The 21,601-nt window shown below is 43.7% G+C and overlaps 1 protein-coding gene across 1 annotated transcript; it reads left to right on the top strand.

The window, feature by feature from the left end:
* Positions 1–4,822: 4,822 nt before the first annotated feature.
* Positions 4,823–20,732, top strand: LOC123024359 (polymeric immunoglobulin receptor-like). The gene is made up of 10 exons (XM_044431992.1): positions 4,823–4,880; positions 8,178–8,510; positions 9,327–9,656; positions 9,744–10,067; positions 10,552–10,866; positions 13,796–13,934; positions 18,233–18,351; positions 19,246–19,374; positions 19,771–19,829; positions 20,572–20,732. The coding sequence occupies exons 1-10, from the start codon at positions 4,823–4,825 to the stop codon at positions 20,659–20,661; spliced, it is 1,896 nt and encodes a 631-aa protein (XP_044287927.1). The 3' UTR covers positions 20,662–20,732.
* The last annotated feature ends 869 nt before the right edge of the window (positions 20,733–21,601 follow it).

Genomic DNA, 21,601 nt, shown 5'->3' with positions numbered 1-21,601 from the left:
CAAGCCAGCTTGCAAACTTCCCCAAACTTTTGAGAATAGAAACTGGCTCCCCTGCCTTTCAACCAACTGTCAAGTTATGTTGTACTTATTTAACTAGATTCGATTTACATTTCCTGGTTCACATGATTCCTACATTGAGTAGAAAACTATTCAAACTATTTTAATGTATCATTATAACTATATATTTTCATAAAATTTAGGATGATCATTTGGAATAATGTGCGAGGCAAGAGAAAGAGGGGCATTCTTGTCTGCAAGCTTAGTATAAACTTCTACTAAATTAGAAAGACTGATCTAATGGGCAGCATTAGAAAAACTCTGCAGGAACTGTGTAAATAGATGTAACAATGAAGCAGTGTCTTACATATGCACACACATTTACACATTCCTGCTTCCACTCTCCCAACTCAGCTGAAGCAGTATGGAAAAGCACAGCCAGCTAGAAGTGGTAAGGGAGCAAAAACTGTAGGTGTCTTGAGACAAGATGGTAATCTAATCTCTTTTGATTAGAATACTCTGGACCTGAATGACCGGCTAAGCAAAATTATTAAACCTGAATGCTCCAAACCCCAGATTTAATCCTTTTAAAGTCATGCCATTTTGGATTGTGTGTTCTGGATTTTAAAACTTTACAGCTTATATTGCTGTATTTTTAAAGCTTTTCTTTATCCTCTCTCCTCTGATCTATCCTCTTGCTTCTATGATCTCTCCTCAGAAGTGCATCAAGTCCCAGGACTGTCACGTTATAGGCATGTATTGAAAATGCATTGGTTTACTCTGGCTTTATCCTAGGCATGAGTTATCTTTCCACCAACCCCTGACACTATTGTCTTTTTCATTCACTTTTTTGTTTAATAACCTGCTTTGGGATTTGCTTCATGTGAGGGGTGAAATATAAATACTGCTAATACATAAATAAACATCCATTTCTGGCCCTGTATCCCAGTTACATGCTCTAGAAACATGCAGCACAGTTGTATGCAGGTCTACTGAGAAGATAAGAACATAAGAAAAGCCATGCTCGATGAGACCAAATGTCTGTCTAGTCCAGCACTCTGTACACACAGTGGCAAACCAGCTGCCCACATTAACCCTCAAGCAGGATGGGTGCAAGACTTCCTCCTGCCCAGGCTCCTTAGCAACTGCTGAATGCAGGCACGCCACCTCTGCTACAGGGGGTAGCACAAATCCAGAAAGGCTAGTAGCCACTAATAGCCTCCTCCTTCCTGAATCTGCCCAATCGCTTTTTAAGACCATCCAGATTGGCAGCCATCACCACTTCCTGGGGTAGCGTATTCCTTAATTTAACTACGCACTGTGTGAATAAATTCTTCTTTTTATCTGTCCCAAACTTCCCACCAATCACCTTCATGGGATGATCCCAGGTTTGAATATTATGAAGGAAAAAAAATTAAAAATGGTTCCTTCTCTGCTTTCTCCACACCATGCATTACTTTAAACACCTGCATCATAACTCCCCTTCCTCACCCTTTTGCTAAGCTGAACAGTCCCAGTTGTAGCTACTCCTCACAGGGAAACTGCTCCAGCCCCCAGTCAGTATTATTGCCCTTCTCTGTACTTTTCCAACTCAATAATGTACTTTTTCAGGTCAGGTAAGGTGACCAGAGCTGAACACGATATACCAAGTGTATTCACACCAGGAATCTGTATAGGGGAAGGAAGATTTTGGCAGTTCTGTTTTCTGTTCTGTTCCTAATCATGCCTTGTTCACAGCAACTACACACTGGGCCAATATTTTTGTCAAGTTCTTCACCACTACCCCAAGATCCTTTTCTTGCTCAGTTACTGCTAATTCAAATCCCACTGCTGTATACCTGAAGTTGGTATGTTTTGCCCCAACATGCATTTCTTTACTCTTAGAATTCTAGAATAGTAGAGTTGGAAGAGGCCATGAAGGCCATCATATCCAACCCCCTGCTGTATCAGGACACCAATTTACACCACCCCTTTCAAATGGCTGTTCAGTTTCTTCTTGAATGTCTCTAGTGTGGGGAATCCCACAACCTCTCTAGAGTTGATTAAATTGAACTGCATTTGCCATTCTACTGATCATCTTCCACCTTGGAGAGATTCTTTTGGAGTTCTTCCCTATCCCTTTTGGTTTTGACCACCCTAAAAAGTTTAGGTGTTATCAGCAACCTTGGCCTCTTCACTACTTACTCCTAATTTCAGATCATTTATTAATACGTTGATAATAAACATATTGGTCCTAATGCAGAACCCTTTGGGACTCCAGTGGTTACATATCTCAATTGAGAGAAGTTGCTATTTATTGCCACTCTCTGTCTTCTGATCTTTAACCAGTTAGTGATCCATAAGAAGACCTCCTCCCCTTTTATTCCATGACTGCTTAGTTTGCTCAGGAGCCTTTGGTGTGGGACTTTGTCAAAAGGCTTTTAGAAGTCCATGTAAACAATGGCTAATGGATCACCTCTGAATAAGTGCTTATCAACATTCCCATATAACTCCAGTAGGTGGGTGAGACAAGACATCTCTTTGCAGAAGCCTTACTAATTTTTTTCTCCCCAGCATGACTTGTCCTTCTATAGTCCCACTAAATTCAGGGAGGCTTACTCTTGCATAAGTGTACATAGGATTGCTGGCTGAGTAGTGTATTTTTGCTAGGTACTTCTACTTATACCTAAAATCATGAAACTTGTAGTTAAATTATGGATGGTGCAGAATAATAACAAAATTAAAGGCATGTTGGGGATTTCTCGACTACAGAATACAATGAATATGGAGATTTAATGTAAATGGAATGCTGAAGCTGCAAGCAAGGAGAACACCCACCCACAAAACTGTAGCTTCAGCATGACAGGATGGCCCCATCATTACAGGCCTTCAGGCAGGCCCTAAGGACATCTATTTTTCTTGGTCTATGAATGAACTGGGGCAGTACTGGGTACTGTTGCTCTTATGGTATTGTTTGGTTAAAGTTGATTTTATTCTTGGGTTTGTCCCTCTAATTTTTATTGCATTTTATGGTTTTATTTTTTGTATGCTGGGAAGGCATTCCCTAAAAGACAACTTATAAATCCTTTAACTCGATCAACCAACCAATGAACCAATTGATATGGTCACCTGCTTTTATTGTGGAAGCATCTGCACAAAAGAATGCAGACGATTTTCAGTGATGGCAAAGATCATACAGATGCTTCTAGACTTATCAAAAGCAACCACTGAAATATAACGACTTTTCAATTCCAGAAAGAGATGATTCATCTTACTCTTTCCATGATAATCTTCTGCACAGAACCTAAAAGCCCAGTCTATACATCACATTGAAATCAATGGCACAACTCTAATAGATTATGATAATTTAGATCCTATCAAAATTAAGACAGTTATAACTTACAAGAGCATTTCTTGGCCCTAAGTGCATGTTACCATTGCCCTCTAGTGGAACAAATCAGAACATGATTGCACAAGTGAACATGTAGGAGCATTAATCTATTGAACTTTTTAAATTCATTAAAGGCACAATCCTATCTAGATTTAGACAGAAAAGGGGGTACAATTCCTAGCATTCCCCAGCCAGTGAGGATTGCACCTTAAAACATTTTCATGCAACTTTTAACCAATTTCTGATTAATCAATTCATATAAGTATTAGTATATGCAAAACAGGTGAATGTTCATGTTTAATGAAACAATGGTTTCTTTTAGTAATATAACTCTCTATTTCTGGGAAATTATCTCACATTCCTGCTGTAATCAAGAAATGCAAGAAATGGCAAACTAACTGAATACCTTTTGTCAAAATTTAAAACTAGTGCATCATTTAATGCACACTTCATTTTATGCCACTTGGCTGGCTTATACTGGGGTGTTCCAATGCATCGAAAGTACATATGACATGCATTCAGGGCTGTATGGGATAGCTCTTTCCTGATGATCATGATAATGTATCCCTGGCCAATTCCACATCCATTGCTCATTAGGCATCCTTGACATAGACATGTATATAAGTATTTTCGATTCTGTCCAATAGCCAAAGCTCTCTGGGCAGTTTACAACATGTAGATCTTCTCCACATGAGGGTAGATGCTGAACTGCATTCACACATTTGCCAAATGCAGCATGGCCAGTTACAGCCACGGCTTGCAGGGGCCAAAGATTTTTTCAGATGCAATCCATCTGAATTCTTGTTGTAAGTATAACAACTAGTCTGTTAGCCCAGTATTGTGCACTCTGGTGGACAGTAGCTTTCCAGGAGTCCGGCAGGTTCTTCTAGACCCACGTCTTGGGATTCTTTGAAGTGGGGATGTGAGGAATTGAATCTGAGCTCTTCTACTTAGAGAGAATATGCTCTGCTGTCGAGCCACATCCACCATCTTGTGTAGCTTCTACAAAGTAATGACTAAAGGGAGCAGTTTTATGGGCACTGAAGTTTCTTTAAACTCAGGTCCTAACTTTCCAAGTAGCATCATGGCCTGATTCTCATGCCACGAATAACCCGTTTACCTATCGCCAGTGGTTAATAAACTGTGGATTGAAAAACAATGTGACTAAGTTGGTTCCCATTTGTCTGACTGCCTGCTCCCCTTGCAATAAGCAGCCCAATGTAATCAAAACTGAAACAGGATGCACTTTGCCCATGTGTCCCATTTTCTTCCTTTGTCTTAGGAATTCTGCTGAGCACATCCCAATGTTATTTAGCTCATGGATTGTGAAAACCTGTTTATTCGGGGGAAAATGATCATATTAGGAAAGTTTTCATTTACATATGTACTGATTTATTTTCTAGTTTCAGTCTTTACAAGGAACCTCACATCTTTGGTGTAAGACCCTCTTCTGAAATGGGTGCCCTGATCTTCATTTTTTTGTTGGCCTTTGTCCATGCTGAATTTGCAAGTGGTGAGTATTAAACCATCAAGCAGAATTAAGAACACCAGTGATGCATCTCTACAGGATAGGATTGTGGCTCAAAATTTTCATTGATGTTGGTGCAGTATGACTCACAGTCAAGTCACATAAAACAAATATGTGAGACATGATCCAGCCAAATTCAATAAATAAAAGTCCCATGAAATTTAATGGTTAACTTTAAATTTACAGAATTGAAAAAATGCTGGGTTGTGTTCATATTCTTTTTGGCATTTGCTCCAAAATAATTCTGCTTAGACCTTTAATTCTAATAGTTTTGGTTATTCCTGGTTTCCTTATCCTTATCCTTTATAATATCACTGAAGTGAAAACAGGACCTCTGTCCTTTGATCTAATGGTTATTGCAATTCCATATCTTTTATTTATTTATTTATTTATTTATTTATTTATTTATTTATTTATTTATTTAAAACATTTCTATGCCGCCCCCATCGCAACAAAGCCTCGGGGTGGCTCACAACATAATTAAAACATATAAATAGCAATTTATACAATTAAAGATTAAAAAGCCCAGTAACATCATGGCTTAAAAATTTAAAATCCTATAAATACATAATAAGTTAACAATTAAAATAAGTTTTAAATAAAAAGGTCTTAGCCTGGCGCCGAAAAACAAATAACGACGGCACCAGGCAGACCTCTTTGGGGAACGCATTCCATAGGTGGGGCGCCACTGCATAGAAGGCCCTCCTCCAGGTACTCACCCTCCTAAAATAATTCCCGGAGGGTTCCCGGAGAAGGGCATCTGTTGCCGATCTCAAGGGGCGGGAGGGCATATATGAACGCAAGCATTCCTTTAGATAACCAGGTCCCAAGTCATTGAGGGCTTTATAGGTCATAACCAACACGTTGAATTGGGTCCAGACTTCAACTGGGAGCCAGTGAAGCTGACGGAGAACTTGGGTTAAATGAGAACAACGCCCAGTCCCCATCAGCAACCTGGCAGCTCTATTCTGCACCAATTGAAGTATCCGGACCATCTTCAAGGGTAGCCCCTGTAGAGTGTATTACAGAAGTCTACTCGGGAAGTTACCAATGCGTGTGTCACTGTCGCCAGGCAGTCGTTCTCCAGGAAGGGACGCAGCTGATGGATCAGCCGAAGCTGAAGGAAGGCGCTCCTCGCCACCTCCAACACCTGAGCTTCTAGTGACAGCTCAGGGTCGAGGAGCACTCCCAAACTGCGAACCCTGTTCCTCAGAGGGAGTGCAATCCTATTTAGGACAAGGCCCAAGTCCCCCATCCCGAAGCCCGAACCACCCACCAACAGGACCTCTGTCTTTTCTGGATTGAGCTTCAGTTTATTGGCCCTCATCCAGCCCATTACCTTGGCCAGGCACCGGTTCAGTACAGCCACTGCCTCACCTGGATTGGTGGAAAACGAGAGGTAGAGCTGGGTATCATCAGTGTACTGATGATTCCGCAGCCCACACCTCCTGATGACCTCCCCCAGCGGTTTCATGTAGATGTTGAATAGCAAGGGGGACAAAATGGACCCCTGTGGAACTCCATGGCATAACTGCCATGGTGCAGAGCCATAGTCCCCCAGCACCACCTTCTGGAATCGACTATTGAGATAGCAGCGGAACCACCGCAACACGGTGCCTCCAACTCCCAATCCCGCTAGCCTATCCAGAAGGATACCAAGGATACCATGGTATCGAAAGCCGCTGAGAGGTCCAGGAGAACTAACAGGGACACACTTCCCCTGTCTCTCTCCCTGCACAGGTCATCGTACGGGGCGACCAAGGCAGATTCAGTACCGTACCCGGGTCTGAAGCTGGACTGAAATGGGTCCAGATAATCAGTTTCATCCAAGAGTGCCTGGAGCTGTCCTGCCACCACCCGCTCTAGCACCTTGCCCAAGAACGGGATGTTGGCCACCGGACTATAATTGGCGGCCACCTCTGGATCCAGGGGTGCCTTCTTTAGAACTGGCCGGACTACCACCTCCTTTAAAGGGGCAGGTACCTGGCCATCTCTTAAAGAGGCATTGATCACCTCCATGATTCAGGTCCCAATCCCGTCATTGGCTTTCTTGAGTAGCCAAGATGGGCAAGGGTCTAGTAAGCAGGTGGCAGGACATATTTGTCCAAGCACCTTGTCCACATCATCAGGCCACAACAACTGAAATTCATTCATTAATTGTGGACTTGATGGCATCAGTGGCACCTCCCCAGTAGAATCTGATTCAATAGCAGAGTCAAGCTCATGACGAATTTGAGCGATTTTCTCCCTGAAATGCTTGGCAAAGTCATCACAGTGGGCCTTCGAGGGTGGCACGAGATCTGTCTTTGGGCCTGGATGTACCAGCCCCTGCACCACCCGAGAGAGCTCTGCCAGACAGCATTGTGAGGAGGCAATGGAAGCAGAGAAAAATTTCTTCTTCTTTGCCCTCACTGCCACAGCATAGGCCTGATAGTGGGCTCTTAAGTGTGTTCGATCAGATTCATCCCATGATCTCCTCCACCTATGCTCTAGACGTCTCCCAACCCACTTCATCACCCGTAATTCAGATGTGTACCAAGGAGATGAACAGGCTCTGCCAGGTGGGAGAGGACATTTGGGAGCAATTGTGTCTATAGCCCTGGTCATCTCCCCATTCCATAGTTCAACCAAGGCATTGACAGGAGCACCAGCCTTGTCAACCGGAAAATCCCCCAGAGCCTTCAGGAATCCATCAGGATCCATCTGGCTCCAGGCGCGGACCAACACAATCGGGCCCGCATCCTTACAGAGGGAAAGGCCGCTCTTGAGCTCAAACCTTATGAGGAAGTGATCTGAGCAGGTGATGATCCTTGCCCAAAACTCTTGAACGTTGTTACCTGTCCAAAGAAATACTAGTGGCCTGGATAGTCTGACCTGGTATAACATCGACCCTGGGTTCCATACCTGTTCAGTTTCCCTATATAGTTCACTTTTACATGGGTCTTCATTTCACCTCTGCCTCAACTGCCTCATGTTGACATGGCTCTTTTGCTCCAAAACTATGAACAAATAAACAGTGTACTGCACATGCACAAGATATGCATTCTGGAATTTTCAGTAAAAACGAAAAACTCTCAGCTGTGTGGACATTCAACATACTGTGTGTCAGGGACATTGCAGAACAGAGCTTATGTTTAAATGAGAAACATGTAGCATTTGTGCAAGGTTATATGGTCAGGCCTCAGTCTTACTGAAAAACTGCTCCTTGACTATCACCATAATTTAGCTCTTGTCTTTGATAATACATGGCAGCCAATCAAGTGTGCTATTTCATTTTTTCAGCTTCGAGTCCCATATTTGGGCCAAGACAGGTGACTGGATTACTTGGAGGCTCTGTTAAAGTGAAATGCTTCTACCCTCGCACTAGTGTGAACAGACACAGCCGGAAGTACTGGTGCAAAGAATCAGCAAGGCAATGTGCAACCATCATTTCTTCCAATGGCTTTGTTGCCAGACCATATGAAGGTAGAGCCTCGCTTACAGACTATCCAGAGAATGGCATATTCATCATAGAAATATCACAGTTGCAACAGCGAGACATAGGGTCATACAAATGTGGCGTTGGTCTCAATGACAGAGGATTGTCCTTCAGAGTCAAGCTGGATGTTTCTGAAGGTAAATACATTAACATTACCTTATTGTTTTCTGGAAGACTCAAACTGTGGATATCTTGCCATCTACCCCTCCTCAAACTACGGGACAGCCTTTTTGTTGGAATAATCAGGAGAGGTTCTTCTCTGTATTTAATCTTTAGGAGAAGTGCATTATGCATGTATAAAAGCAGGGAGGCTTCTCCGTGATGGCACCCAAATTTGAAATCTCCCCTTGAGGGAGATGCCCCTGACACCAACACTGTTTGTTTGTTTGTTTGTTTACTTCAGTATGAAATATTTGACAAAATAGTACAAGCTTATATCTGTAAGTCACTAAGCCAAACCCGGTATGAATATGGCCCACCAGGATCTCCACCCCTAAAATAAGTTCTCCATCATGGAGTACCATGGATGGCTTCTATAAAGCTCAAAACAAAAGCTACAATGGACAAAAAGCCTCCATGGCACACAAGTGTCACTGTAGCTAACTCACTGATTTTGCTAACTCCCTAGCTCTGTCATATCACAGTATGCAGGTCGCAGAACACAAGCTGTGCAGTTTAGCAATAATGCAATGCAGCATAAATATGATACAGTGACACAGTGCATTCATATTTCATATTCATATTCGGTGTAATACAGAAGCATTGTGATAGCATATCTCAGCTTTCCCCAGTCTGGTGCCCTCCAGATGTGTTTGACCTCAATTTCCATGATTGCAAGCCAACACATCTGGAAAACACCTGGTTATGGGAAGGCTTACCTATGTGAGAGGCAGCTGTTCAATATGAACAGAACCATGGAAGACAGACACTGACTTGTCATGTCATTGATACAGATGCAGTAATGCCGGAAGAAGCTCAACTCTTTTATGCTGAGCAGCATGGATCCGTGACTATGACCTGTGCCTTTGGTAATCAATATGCAAGTGCTAGGAAGTACCTATGCAAGATGACAAAGTCCCAGTGCCTCAATATCATTGACACTTATGGAAAGATTGATCCCTCCTATAAAGGAAGAATTCTGCTGAGCAATCTTGAGACTCCTGGATCATTCAGTATCATTATGACTCAATTAACAAAGAGCGATTCAGGGTTATATCTCTGTGGAGCTGGCAACTATGGGGCAGAAGGTGAATCCAAGAAACTCGATTTACATGTTTATGAAGGTAGGTAAGGGGCAGACAGAGGTTGTCCAATACCTGTCATTTTCCCACCCAGATTACCATTAAGAGACACTTTGTTTCTATCTCTAGAATCTTTGGTGCCCAACAAACAACCAATTGTAATGGGAGTGCAAGGTGGTTCAGTCTCTGTCGAATGTCACTATGACCCGAAAGAGAATAACACAATTAAATATTGGTGCAAGTGGAAGGAACGTGGATGCACTCAGTTAATAAACAACCTTGGATATGTGCCAGATGACTATGAGGGAAGGATAGTGCTGCATGACAGCCCAGAAAGTGGCATGTACACCATCATATTGAACCAACTGAGGAAGGAAGATGAAGGGTACTACTGGTGCATAGCAGATGGACAACATGAAAGGAAGTCAACAACAGAGCTGAAGATTGTAGAAGGTATCAAATCATGTGGCTTGTACCGAGTATTTCAGATTTTCACCATTGTATTTAGATTCATTCATTCATTCAGATTCAACATCTACAGAATAAATGTCTAAGGCTAGTTTGCATCCAATACATTTTTATTCTGCCCGAACAACCCTGACATAGTCTAGGCATATGATGGATAAATGTTAACATGTGAACATGAAATCATGGGTTTGGATGATAGCATATTACCATAATCATATCTGCTAAGCAAAATCATTCTGAGTATAGGAACTGCTACCACACCTAAAGATGCATGGTTCATGCACTATATTTATCCACATTGATAAACGTGGTCAAGTAGAGGTCTGAGTATACCATGTGGGAATGAGGGTGGGGGGGTGGATGGGAAATATATTCTATGAACCATCATTAGTTTAAGCAATTTTGTAAGATAATTTGAATTGTACAGTACCTATTTCTCTTCTCCTTTTCTCCCTGTCTTCTGAAATAGGGAAACCCAGTTTAGAAGCAAATAATGAAATCCAGGCTCTTGTAGGCTCACCACTGAATATAACATGCTCTTACGAATGCAAGTATGTTCTTTACGAGAAGTATTGGTGCAAGTGGAAGAACAGTGGGTGTAAACCTCTCATTGTATCTGAACAAAATCAAACTGGTGTGACTGTTGGCTGTGACAAAGACAGAAGAACGTTCACCGTGAACTTTGATGAAGTATCCCTAACAGATCAAGGGTGGTATTGGTGTGGCGTCAAAAATGAAGGTCACTATGGAGAAACGTATGCAGTATATCTGCAAGTGCATGGAGGTGAGCCCCAATTCTGATCGGACAGATAGCCGGCTAGATCAACTTTCCCCAACGTGCTGCCCTCCAGAAGGATTGCATTGCAATTCATATCATTCCTAGCACGATGGCTTGGAATGTTGGGAGTTGCAGTCCAATCAAGCTGCAGGCACTAAGTTAGAAAAAGCTGGATTTGGTTATAACTCCTGCGCCATTCATTATAAACAGGCTCATTATAAATATTGTCTCTAAATCTTGGCCATGTTAGACTTAGTGAGTGCTGAAAGTGCACTTGAGGACTTCTCATTATACATTATGGAATGGGGTCATGCTTCTGCCCAATGACTGTGTCCACACAACAGGCTAAACCACTGGGAGCTGGTTTAGTGTGTCATCTGAAAACAACCCCCCCCCACACACACACACAAACTCACACATGCACACACATACTTTCTGGAGAATAGCTTATAAGCCAATCCAACTAGCCATGATTGTGGTGGGATTTAGCAACCCTTCCAAGGACTTAGTATGGCATGTGAATCCTGGTGGTATGCTGAGCCATGGACAGGTTGAAAGGCTACAGCACCCTCTGACCAGGGCAGCGAAAAGCATTGGCCAAGGGGCTCCAGATGATACAGTCAGCAAAGAGTCCAAGTGGCACTTCGGGCAGCTGTCATCAGTGTCCCTCCATGCTGCTGCTGATGCTGGGGGGTGGTGGGGGGGAGATTTGCGAATGGGGTGGGGAAGCAACAGGGCCTGCCACATGCCGCTTACTCAGACCTCATTTAGAGCCTCAGGAGGAAGTGACACTGAGCAGCTCTATCCTGCCATACTTACAGTGGGCCAGAATGAGCTACAAATCATTCCAGAGGAAGTCAAACAGAGCAGTTCCGCACTTGCCAGTTGTGCCGTACACTTCCTCCTTCCCAAGTCTTGAGGGGGGCTTGGAAAAGAAGCAGCATATTGGCCAATTCCTGGTGCTTCCCATGCACCACTTTCCCAAACTCCACCCGGGGCTTGGGGTGAGCTGCATAGCAGACAGCGGATAAGTTCCTCACCCCAGGTTTGTATGGTGCACCATGCCAGCCAAGAGAGGACCACTGTTGTGGGGGCATGCATCCATCTGGACCTTCTCCTGGGAATGCCTAACCAAATGCAATTCCTCCCCACCTGCTGTGATCATGGAGAAACCATAGCTGGAGGAGGGAGCATATTTGGCTCAGGAGGAGACCAGGTTGAGCGTGGCTCCCTCACAGTGCAGCGTCCGCAGGTACTGCAGCAGGGAAGGGAAGAGGATAACATGAGGCACGCTTTTCCCTGTCGCTGCCATGCCAGATGCAGACGTGAAGAAGTACCTGCTCCCACTGGACTCAGCGAGCAGCTCACCAAGCAGCTCACCAAGCAGCGAGCAGCTCACCAAGAGGGGGTTCACTTCTTCTTGTTCTTTCTTCTCCACTGCCTAGCTGAGGTGGTGCTTGGCTGAATGGTGCCATGGCTGAGCAGAAAGATGGATCCCCTCGCGCTGAACTTGGAAGCCCAGCACAAGTCAGCTCATGTTCCCTCCACTCTGGGATACCCACCCTATGTTCCTGCCAATGCCTGAAGAGCAGGCTTGCTCATGAGCAATCCCACTGTGGAAGGAGATTTCAGGATAGCTTTCCCATGCCGTGTGGTCTGCTTCTTAATGGTGAAGAAAGCTGTATCACTTGAAGAGACTGGAGTAAAAGCAACCACAAAATAATTCTATGCCGCTAACTATCACTGTAGGTGTGCATGTGAGCCTGCAGTGATCTGAAAGTAAGAAAAATAATCTTCTCAGAAATAGCTACGCTCATGATCTCAAAAGAATCACCAACATCTCAGGCATCTTGGTCAGTAGACATTGCTCTGTGGCATGGAATCACATAGTGAAAACCTGGAATACAGCTCTGTAGCTCCTAAGTGGCAATTCCTATTTGGACCAATAATAGCAGTGCAGTGACACTCTAGAAATGGAAGGAACTCCAGAAAGGGCCCTGGTTTGCTGGATAATGCACAATCTCTTTAAACCATGGTGTGGAAGCAAGAATTCAGCAGAAGACACTGCTACAATACCAATGACGATACACTCCAACAACAATCTAACACTGTACATTTAAATGCACAGATTACAGTGGACTTTGGTACACTTAACCATTCCCATGAAAAGTTACAGTGATAGATGAAGCCACATCTTATACAATTTCCCCTTTGATGCATCTCTTAAAAGTGCAGAAACTGTTTCAGGATCTGGACTTTGGAAGCCTCCATATGGCTCCATAAAAGCGCAGCCAGCATTTCCGATAGCTGTTCTAGCCTAGTACATTGTTCTATTGTTGACCATGCAAGCTGCTACAGCTTCTCTTGTTGCTACCTCAGAACTCCGGCTTAGCTCATTCCGTTAGATTCAGTATGACAAGGCCTTGCAGAGCAGGAAATCTCCTCCACAATAGCAGCTATTTATCCTTGGCTCCTGTAGCTCGATCGTTTTTCCCATCCTGCTGGGTAAGATGTAACCAACCCCTTGGGACGGGTTCCATCTTACCCATAGTTATTACCTATAATAACTGTGATAATCTTGAGAAAGGTTTCTGGAAATGCTTAATGTAAGCGTGGCACAAAATGCCATACATGTTATCATATGAGTGATGACAGTGCACATTTGTCAAAAGTAAAAGAGAACATTTAACTGGTACCAGAATTAGTCTTTTTGATGTTACATGTTCTGACAATAGGGCAAACATTGTATAACTCAAGGTACATGTTTTTGTTTAAAAATTACTTTGTCTCATGTGAGCAAGTATACATTAATTAACATGAAGCATTAGAATATGGGGAATGAACTTACTAAGCTTTCTTCCTTCCTTTCTTCCTTCCTGTCTGCCTGCTTTTTGCTTTGTCATATGCTGCTGAATATCATCTGGTCAAATACTAGAACCTTTAAACTCTGAAGAAATTCCCAGTACTGCTGAAGCACCACAAGATACTGTTATTCCTGGAATAAATGCTGAAAATAGGGGTGAGGTCTTAAAAGAAGCCAAGGTAGCTGCTGCGCCTGAGAGTTCGGCAGACAGGTGAGCTGCTGCAAAAGGCTTCTCAGTGCACTGTTAGGGTTAGCGTTTGGATTTGACATCTGTTTTCTTTGATGGGCTGTGGCATGTGTACTGGTCTCCGTTCCCACACCTGCAGCAAAAATGTTACTTTTTGAGGGGAAAGGCAAAAGTTCCATGACGGAGAGCATATTTTGAATTCTTTAATTTCCAGGTATCCCTGGGGTCTCCTTTTCTTGTAAAAAGATTTTGCGAAACAAGCTGGGAAGCTGGGAAAGGACCCCTTTCAAATAGATTATTCTGCCTGGGATGGTATAATTTTGTATGAATTAAATAGTGTACTGATTAGTTGAGTAAATTAATCTGTTACAAATATCTTAGGATCAATCTAACTTCAATGGGAGAAAGGAAAATCATGTGTAGATGTCTTATTTTGTTGTTTTCCACTATAGAATCTTCAATTACTTGTTGACATAACAGTAAGCCATGGTTAAGTGTTAGAAATACCCTGCTCTTCCCATGGGCTTGCACAGTTCTTCCTTCACTTCACCAGCACAGCCACAGGGTGGAGATCTGTTAAGATTAACTGCAGTATCTCATATTGTATGAATTCCAAACTTGGGTTAATCTTAACTAGGGTTCACAAGAACTAGTCAACTTCTAAACTATATTTTGAAGATAGCTTGTTTTTTATTATTATTATTATTATTATTATTATTATAACATTTCTATGCCGCCCCTTGCCGAAACCTCGGGGCGGCTTACAACATGATAAAATACATTGAAATACAATAGTACATAATAAATTACCATTAAATATAACAATACAAAAAATACATTGATTTACAAATACAAAATTAAAATTATCAGTATAAAATAAAAATATAGGAGGAGAAAGAGAAGGAAGAAGAAGTTGCCCAGGCCAGATCATATGTTTTAACAATTGAAATGATGTTTAAATAAAAAGGTCTTTACCTGGCGCCGAAAAACCAGTAACGACGGTGCCAGGCGGACCTCTTTGGGGAGTGAATTCCATAGGTTGGGCGCCACCGCAGAGAAAGCCCTCCTCCGGGTACTTACTCTCCTAATTTCTTTCATGGAGGGTTCCCGGAGAAGGGACTCTCCCGCAGATCTCAAAGGGCGGTCGGGCATATACGGATGTAAGCGCTCGTTCAGGTAGCCAGGACCCAAGCCGTTTAGGGCTTTGTAGGTCATAATCAACACCTTGAATTGGGCCCGGGCTTCAATGGGAAGCCAGTGAAGCTGATGGAGGACTGGAGTCATGTGAGTATAACGCCCCGTCCCCGTCAGCAACCTGGCAGCTCTATTTTGCACCAATTGAAGTGTTCGGACTGTCTTCAGGGGAAGCCCCACGTAAAGCGCGTTACAGAAGTCTAGGCGGGAAGTCACCAGCGCGTGTGTCACCGTCGCCAGGCAGTCGTATTCCAGGTAGGGGCGCAGCTGATTAATCAGCCGAAGCTGAAGGAAGGCGTTGCTCGCTACCGCTGTCACCTGAGCTTCCAAAGAAAGCTCCGGGTCGAGGAGTACTCCTAAGCTGCGGACCTTATCCCTAAGAGGGAGTGTTGCACCATTCAGGACCAGGTCAAATCCACCCTCTCCGAAACCCGATCCGCCAACCAACAGGACCTCCGTCTTGTCTGGGTTGAGTTTCAGTTTATTGGCCCTCATCCATTCCCATACCTCGGCCAAGCACCAGTTCAGCACAGCCACTGCCTCACCTGGATTAGTGGAAAACGAGAGGTAGAGCTGGGTATCATCAGCGTATTGATGATTCCGCAGCCCACACCTCCTGATGACCTCTCCCAGCGGTTTCATATAGATGTTAAGTAGCAGAGGGGATAGAATGGAGCCCTGTGGTACCCCATGGCATAGCTGCCATGACGTAGAGACATGGTCCCCCAGCACTACCTTCTGGAATCGACCGTCGAGATAGGAGCGGAACCACTGCAAAGCAGTGCCTCCAACCCCCAATCCCGCAAGTCTATCCAGAAGGATACCATGGTCGATGGTATCGAAAGCCGCCGAGAGGTCCAGAAGAACCAACAGGGATGTACTCCCCCTGTCCTTCTCCCTGCACAGGTCATCATACAGGGCGACCAAGGCAGATTCAGTACTGTACCCGGGTCTGAAGCCGGACTGAAAAGGATCCAGATAATCAGTTTCCTCCAAGAGTGCTTGGAGTTGTCCCGCCACCACTCGCTCCAGCACCTTGCCCAGAAACGGGATGTTGGCCACAGGTCTATAGTTAGTGGCCATCTCTGGATCCAGTGACGCTTTCTTCAGGACCGGTCGTATTACCGCCTCCTTTAAAGGGGCAGGCACTCGACCCTCCCTCAGAGAAGCGTTAACCACTTCCAAAATCCAGGTCCCAATCCCGTGCTTGGAGTTATTTATTAACCAAGACGGGCAAGGATCCAATAGGCAAGTGGTGGGACGTACTCTTCCAAGCACCTTGTCCACATCATTGGGCCGCAATAATTGAAATTCCTCCAGTAATTTTGGACCAGACGGTGGCATTGGCGACTCCTCAGAGACCTCTGATTCATTAGTGGAGTCCAGCTCGTGACGAATCTGAGCGATTTTCTCCCTGAAATGCCTGGCAAAGTCGTCACAGCGGGCCTTTGAGGGTGGCATTGGATCTTCCTTAGGACCCAGGCGAACCAGGCCTTGCACCACTCGAAAAAGCTCCGCTGGACGGCATTGTGAGGAGGCAATGGAAGCAGAAAAAAACTTCTTTTTCGCCGCCTTCACCGCCACAGCATAGGCCCGATAGTGGGCTCTCAAGTGTGTTCGGTCAGATTCATCCCGTGATCTCCTCCACCTACGCTCTAGCCGTCTCCCAACTCGCTTCATCGCCCGTAATTCAGGTGTATACCAAGGGGAAGAGTGGACTCTGCCCGGTGGGAGAGGACGCTTAGGAGCGATTGTGTCCTCAGCCCTGGTCATCTCTCCATTCCACAGTTCGACCAGAGCCTCGACAGGAGCACCAGTCTTGTCAGCCGGAAATTCCCCCAGGGCCCCCAGGAATCCATCCGGATCCATCCGGCTCCGGGGGCGGGCCCATACAATCGGGTCCGCACTCTTATAGAGGGAGAGGCCGCTCTCGAGCACAAACCTCACCAGGAGGTGATCTGACCATGACAGGGGAGTCAAACATAAGTTCTTCACCCTCAGGTCATCCTCTACCTGCCCCGTCGTGAATACCAGGTCCAGAGTGTGTCCACGTTCATGGGTAGGGCCAGTGACGTGTTGAGACAGGCCCATGGCCGTCATAGAGGCCATGAAGTCCTGAGCCGCCCCGGTCAGTCCCGACTCGGCATGGAGATTGAAGTCCCCCAGGACCAACATCCTGGGGGTCCTCAACACCAGGTCCGAGACGGTCTCTGTCAGCTCAGATAGGGAGACTGCTGGGCAGAAAGGTGCACGGTACACCAATAGAATCCCCAATCCCCAATTCCAGTAACTTTATTTATTTGTGATACTTCCATATTGCTTGATATAATGAAATGCCTAAGTAATTTAAGATGGCCCACAGTTTTTTCACCTTTTGGTTCAAATGATACAACAAGTTGTAATTAATTAAAATTTGGAGCAAAAAACACATAAATTCCTCTTTGGGGCCTCACCAGTGGTGGAAGAGGAGAAGAAGAATGCAAGCCTGGGAGGAAGCTAGGTTCTTTTTTGTAATGCTAAACATTTTAGTATTATATACAGACCATTCCATTGCCTTTCTGGAGTATTTGCAGTTATACTACATGGAATGCCTTTTTTCAACTGCAATCAACCTGGATGCTATGATCAACATCTGGAGCCCTTATCTCACTACTTCATCAGAGGGAGTGTTGGTTGGTGGCAACAGCAAGGAAGGCTTTTCCTATGGTAGCCCCTAAATTATGGAATGATCTCCCAGCTGAAGCTTGCCTGGTGCCAGGTTTACTGTTCTTTTGGTGCCAGACAAAGCCTGCCCTCTATGCCAGAGCATTTATTAACTTGAAATAGCACTGGAGGCTGATGGGTATTATCAGCTGTTTTAGGAGGCCAAGCAGTATGAACTTATCTTAGGTAGTTATGATGTTAAAATCTGGTTTAAATTTTTTTATGAAATATTACTATATTTTTACTGTCATTTATATTTTGTATTGCTTTTTCCTTCTAATTGGCTAATTGTTGTACACTGCCCAGAGAGCTTCAGCTGTTGGGAGGTATAGACATAAAATTAATATTAAGAATAGCAATAACTGTTTGCATATTAGCAATAGCATTCTAAAGTCACTACTATGACTATTCAACTTCTTTTCCAGCCAAGGAGGAAATAAACATTCTTCACTTCTTCTATCCATTTTGGTTCCCCTGGGAGTCTTGTTTCTGCTTCTCGTAACAATCTTTGCTATTGTGAAGCTCAGGATTTTCAAGCATTCAGGTAAGTCTATGTCACTTGTAGACTGCCCAGGACAGTATTCGAAACAGATATATACATATACATATACATGTGTGTATACTTGAATTTGTGCTTACTAGTACTTTCTCACATGGAACTATGATCCTTGATGACAAGATTTAGTTGTGCCATCAGAATGTCACCAGAAAGATTAATGGTTTCATTCTGACAAATCCTTTTTTTTTAATTACTTTGACAAATAGGAAAGATGAACCAGGCATACGTACCTGGCTTTGAAATGCATTTACACTACAATTTTCTGCATCTTTACTCATATATACATCCCATTGAAACTATGTAAGCAACTCTAAAGTGGTAACAGTGAGAGATTATGTAGTAGTCAGGTACAACCTCTTCTAAAGTCCTGGGGGCTTGCTGTGGGCAGGACAGGAGTGGGGGTTGCTCCCCCCGCCATTTTTTCTCCTTTGGGTTCTTCCACCCTCCTTAGGAACACAGGGAAATAGCTGCACTGGTTGCAGTGGTACCATGCTTTCTAGGCTTGTTTGGGTGCAGGTCAGGGAATGAGGTACAGCTTAGGATCTTGTGGATCCATGGTCTATATGTGTGACATATCCCCACAATAACCCATTTTGGACCCCACAGTTGGTGAGTCAACAATGGTAGCAGAGCTTTCTGCCCCACATGGGGTGCACTGTGCCTCTGGCAGCAGAGAGGCCATTCCACCAGGATACCTTTCTCTTTGGCTGAGGAATAGCACTTCTGCCACATGCAGTGATCCTTCAGCTCTCCTCCCAAGGTGCATAGGGTTTACTAGATACATCACAGCACTTCAAGAGACTTTAACCTATTTTAGATCTAAGGATCTATGGACGATAAGTTAGTTTTTCCCCTTCGCATTTTCTTCTCTTTCTGCAGATCTGGTCTCGGTTGGAAGCTACAGGACAAATATAAGCATGACGGATTTTGAGAATGTGAGACAGTTTGGGGCAAAGGACAATGTGTGCATGGAAGATGCTCATGAGACCCAAATAGGAGGAAAAGATGGTAATCTCAACATTCCGAATTATTCTAGTTCACATTTCATGTTCATCAACAAAAGATAAAAGAGTAACTCATTTAATAATTAAAGACATTATGTAGTCATGCATAGAGTTGATAAATAAGAGAGCCAGTGTTGCGTGGTGGTCAAGACAGTGGGACTGGGGCTCAAGCAATCCGAGTTCTAGCCCCCGCAGCCATGCGGCCAACCGAGTGACTTTGGGTCAGTCACAGACTCTCAGCCTGACCTACTTCACAGGGTTGTTGAGAGCAGCAGCAGGAGAAAGATGTAAGCCACTTTTGGTTCTTTGTAAGAAAAAAAGTGGGATAAATATCTAATAAATAAAGGATGTGTTGCCTTCATTTCTTGTTCAGTCTCTTAACATTTCTCATTCTTTACAGAGTATGTGACTACTACTGGAAGTCCTAAGGAGGCTGATAAATCAAGGAAGACAAAGAGGGTAAATCCATGCTAGATTATTTTAACAGGACTATAATTGTCTATATGTAATCCAGATTGCAAAGAATAGGGAACAGCAGCTGCACAAACAGCAACCTGTTTAGCATCTTTTGGTGTTCCTTACTTTCTTTTAGTGATACTTTGCAAAACAGTGCCTTTTGGAGGTTGCCTTGAAAATGCAGAGTTCTCTCAACCTTGGAGACATTCCTGGGTTGTTTAGCAAAGTGCTTGCAAAGCAGAATTAGAAAGTAGATAGACGTCCAGCTGCCCAACCTTCAGGCGCTGAGGAATTCTGACACAGCCCACACCCTGCAAAACACTTGGCAATGTAAGTGTTTTCCCCCAGAACATAAGGAGAGGAAGCTGAGGTGCCACCAGAATGCAACATATGCTGGTGGAGCCCCATCCATAAAATTCCATTACTGAGGTTGCTCTTGCATGCTTACAGCTGCAACAGGCATGGTTCTATTAATGCCAGCTGTGAGGGCAGAAGGAAGCACTCCAAATTCAGAACCTCAGCTCTGGCCTTGGACTCCAAATTTCCTATGGCCATCTAGACTCAGTCTGGCATCCATGGGATTGCACTCTTAGTCTTTAAGGTGACAGGGGACCTGTGGTTGTTATAGTGATGCCTGATAAAATTGAGTGTTGTCTCATGAAGTGACCCATTTTGTTTAATTTCCCTTACTTGTTGTCTTTGAGCCGTATTAAAATAGTATTTGAGTTTCTGTTTATTCTTTTAGGGTTCCAAAGAAGAGGTTGAGATGGCTTACAGCACATTCCTACTTATTGCCGATGACATTCCACCTCCAAGGAGTTCCCAGGAAACTTAGGAAACTGCAAAAGAGTCTTGTCACAAACACTTCTGAAAACTGGTGAAAGCAAATTATGCACTAATGATTGAAAAGGGGTTTTGGCTAAAATCAGTGAACACAGAGTTATTCTGATTAAGGTTCTCATATTTCATCACATTATCTTAGCCCTATTGCTGATTATATGGCAAGACAATTCAGGATCAAGATATTTTGTTTTATGAGTAAACAGATTCATTTCAAGGAGATAATTCTTTTTGTTTTTTAAACTTTAATTATATCTGTGAAATACTGACATATTTGAAAATAATGAAAGTTAAATAATTGACACTTATATTTGGGATGTCCTTCAGATTCAAAGTCCAAGACCAAGTGGAAGAAGCCACTTCATTATGAGCTGTTTGTTTCTCAGGTGAAGTGGGCAACCCTCTGAGAAGCTGGCTGAACCACAGCTACCCCAGAACAAAGCTTGAGAGATGTCTCATGTTTTGGGGACATGCCAGACTTCATGCTTTTATTTCTCTAAGTGTTCAAACAGGGGAATGATTGTACTTAAAGGGTAAATCCACTTTCAAATTCTAGGGTACATTTACCAGGGCCAGGTTTCTTGTCTGCAGACATCTTTAGGATAAACTCTGTTTTCATATGGTGGGAAGGGAGTCGCTCCCTCACCCCATTGGAGAGTTCCCCTTCTACATGAAGTGCAGCCCCTGCCATTCTACATCTTTGCAATTTCCTTAATTAATGAAACCTCTAGGCTATTATTTTCAAAATAATAGTTGACAAACAACATAGGGGGTAAGCACCTCCCCCACCAAAATGTCAAAGTTGCACAAATCTCTCTGAATCTATAATTCTGAGTAGAAGCAGGACAGTTTGTGAAGTACAAGTCCAAGCTGAAGCAGGGGGCTGTTAATATTCCTAATATATGTGTTTGGAAATGTGGGCATGTTTTGTCAGT

This window comes from Varanus komodoensis, unplaced genomic scaffold (assembly GCF_004798865.1).
Source record: "Varanus komodoensis strain SLA01 unplaced genomic scaffold, ASM479886v1 scaffold1, whole genome shotgun sequence".
Taxonomy (NCBI): Eukaryota; Metazoa; Chordata; class Lepidosauria; order Squamata; family Varanidae; genus Varanus; species Varanus komodoensis.
The sequence above is the reverse complement of the archived record's forward strand: the minus strand, read 5'-3'. Positions and strand labels throughout refer to the sequence as shown.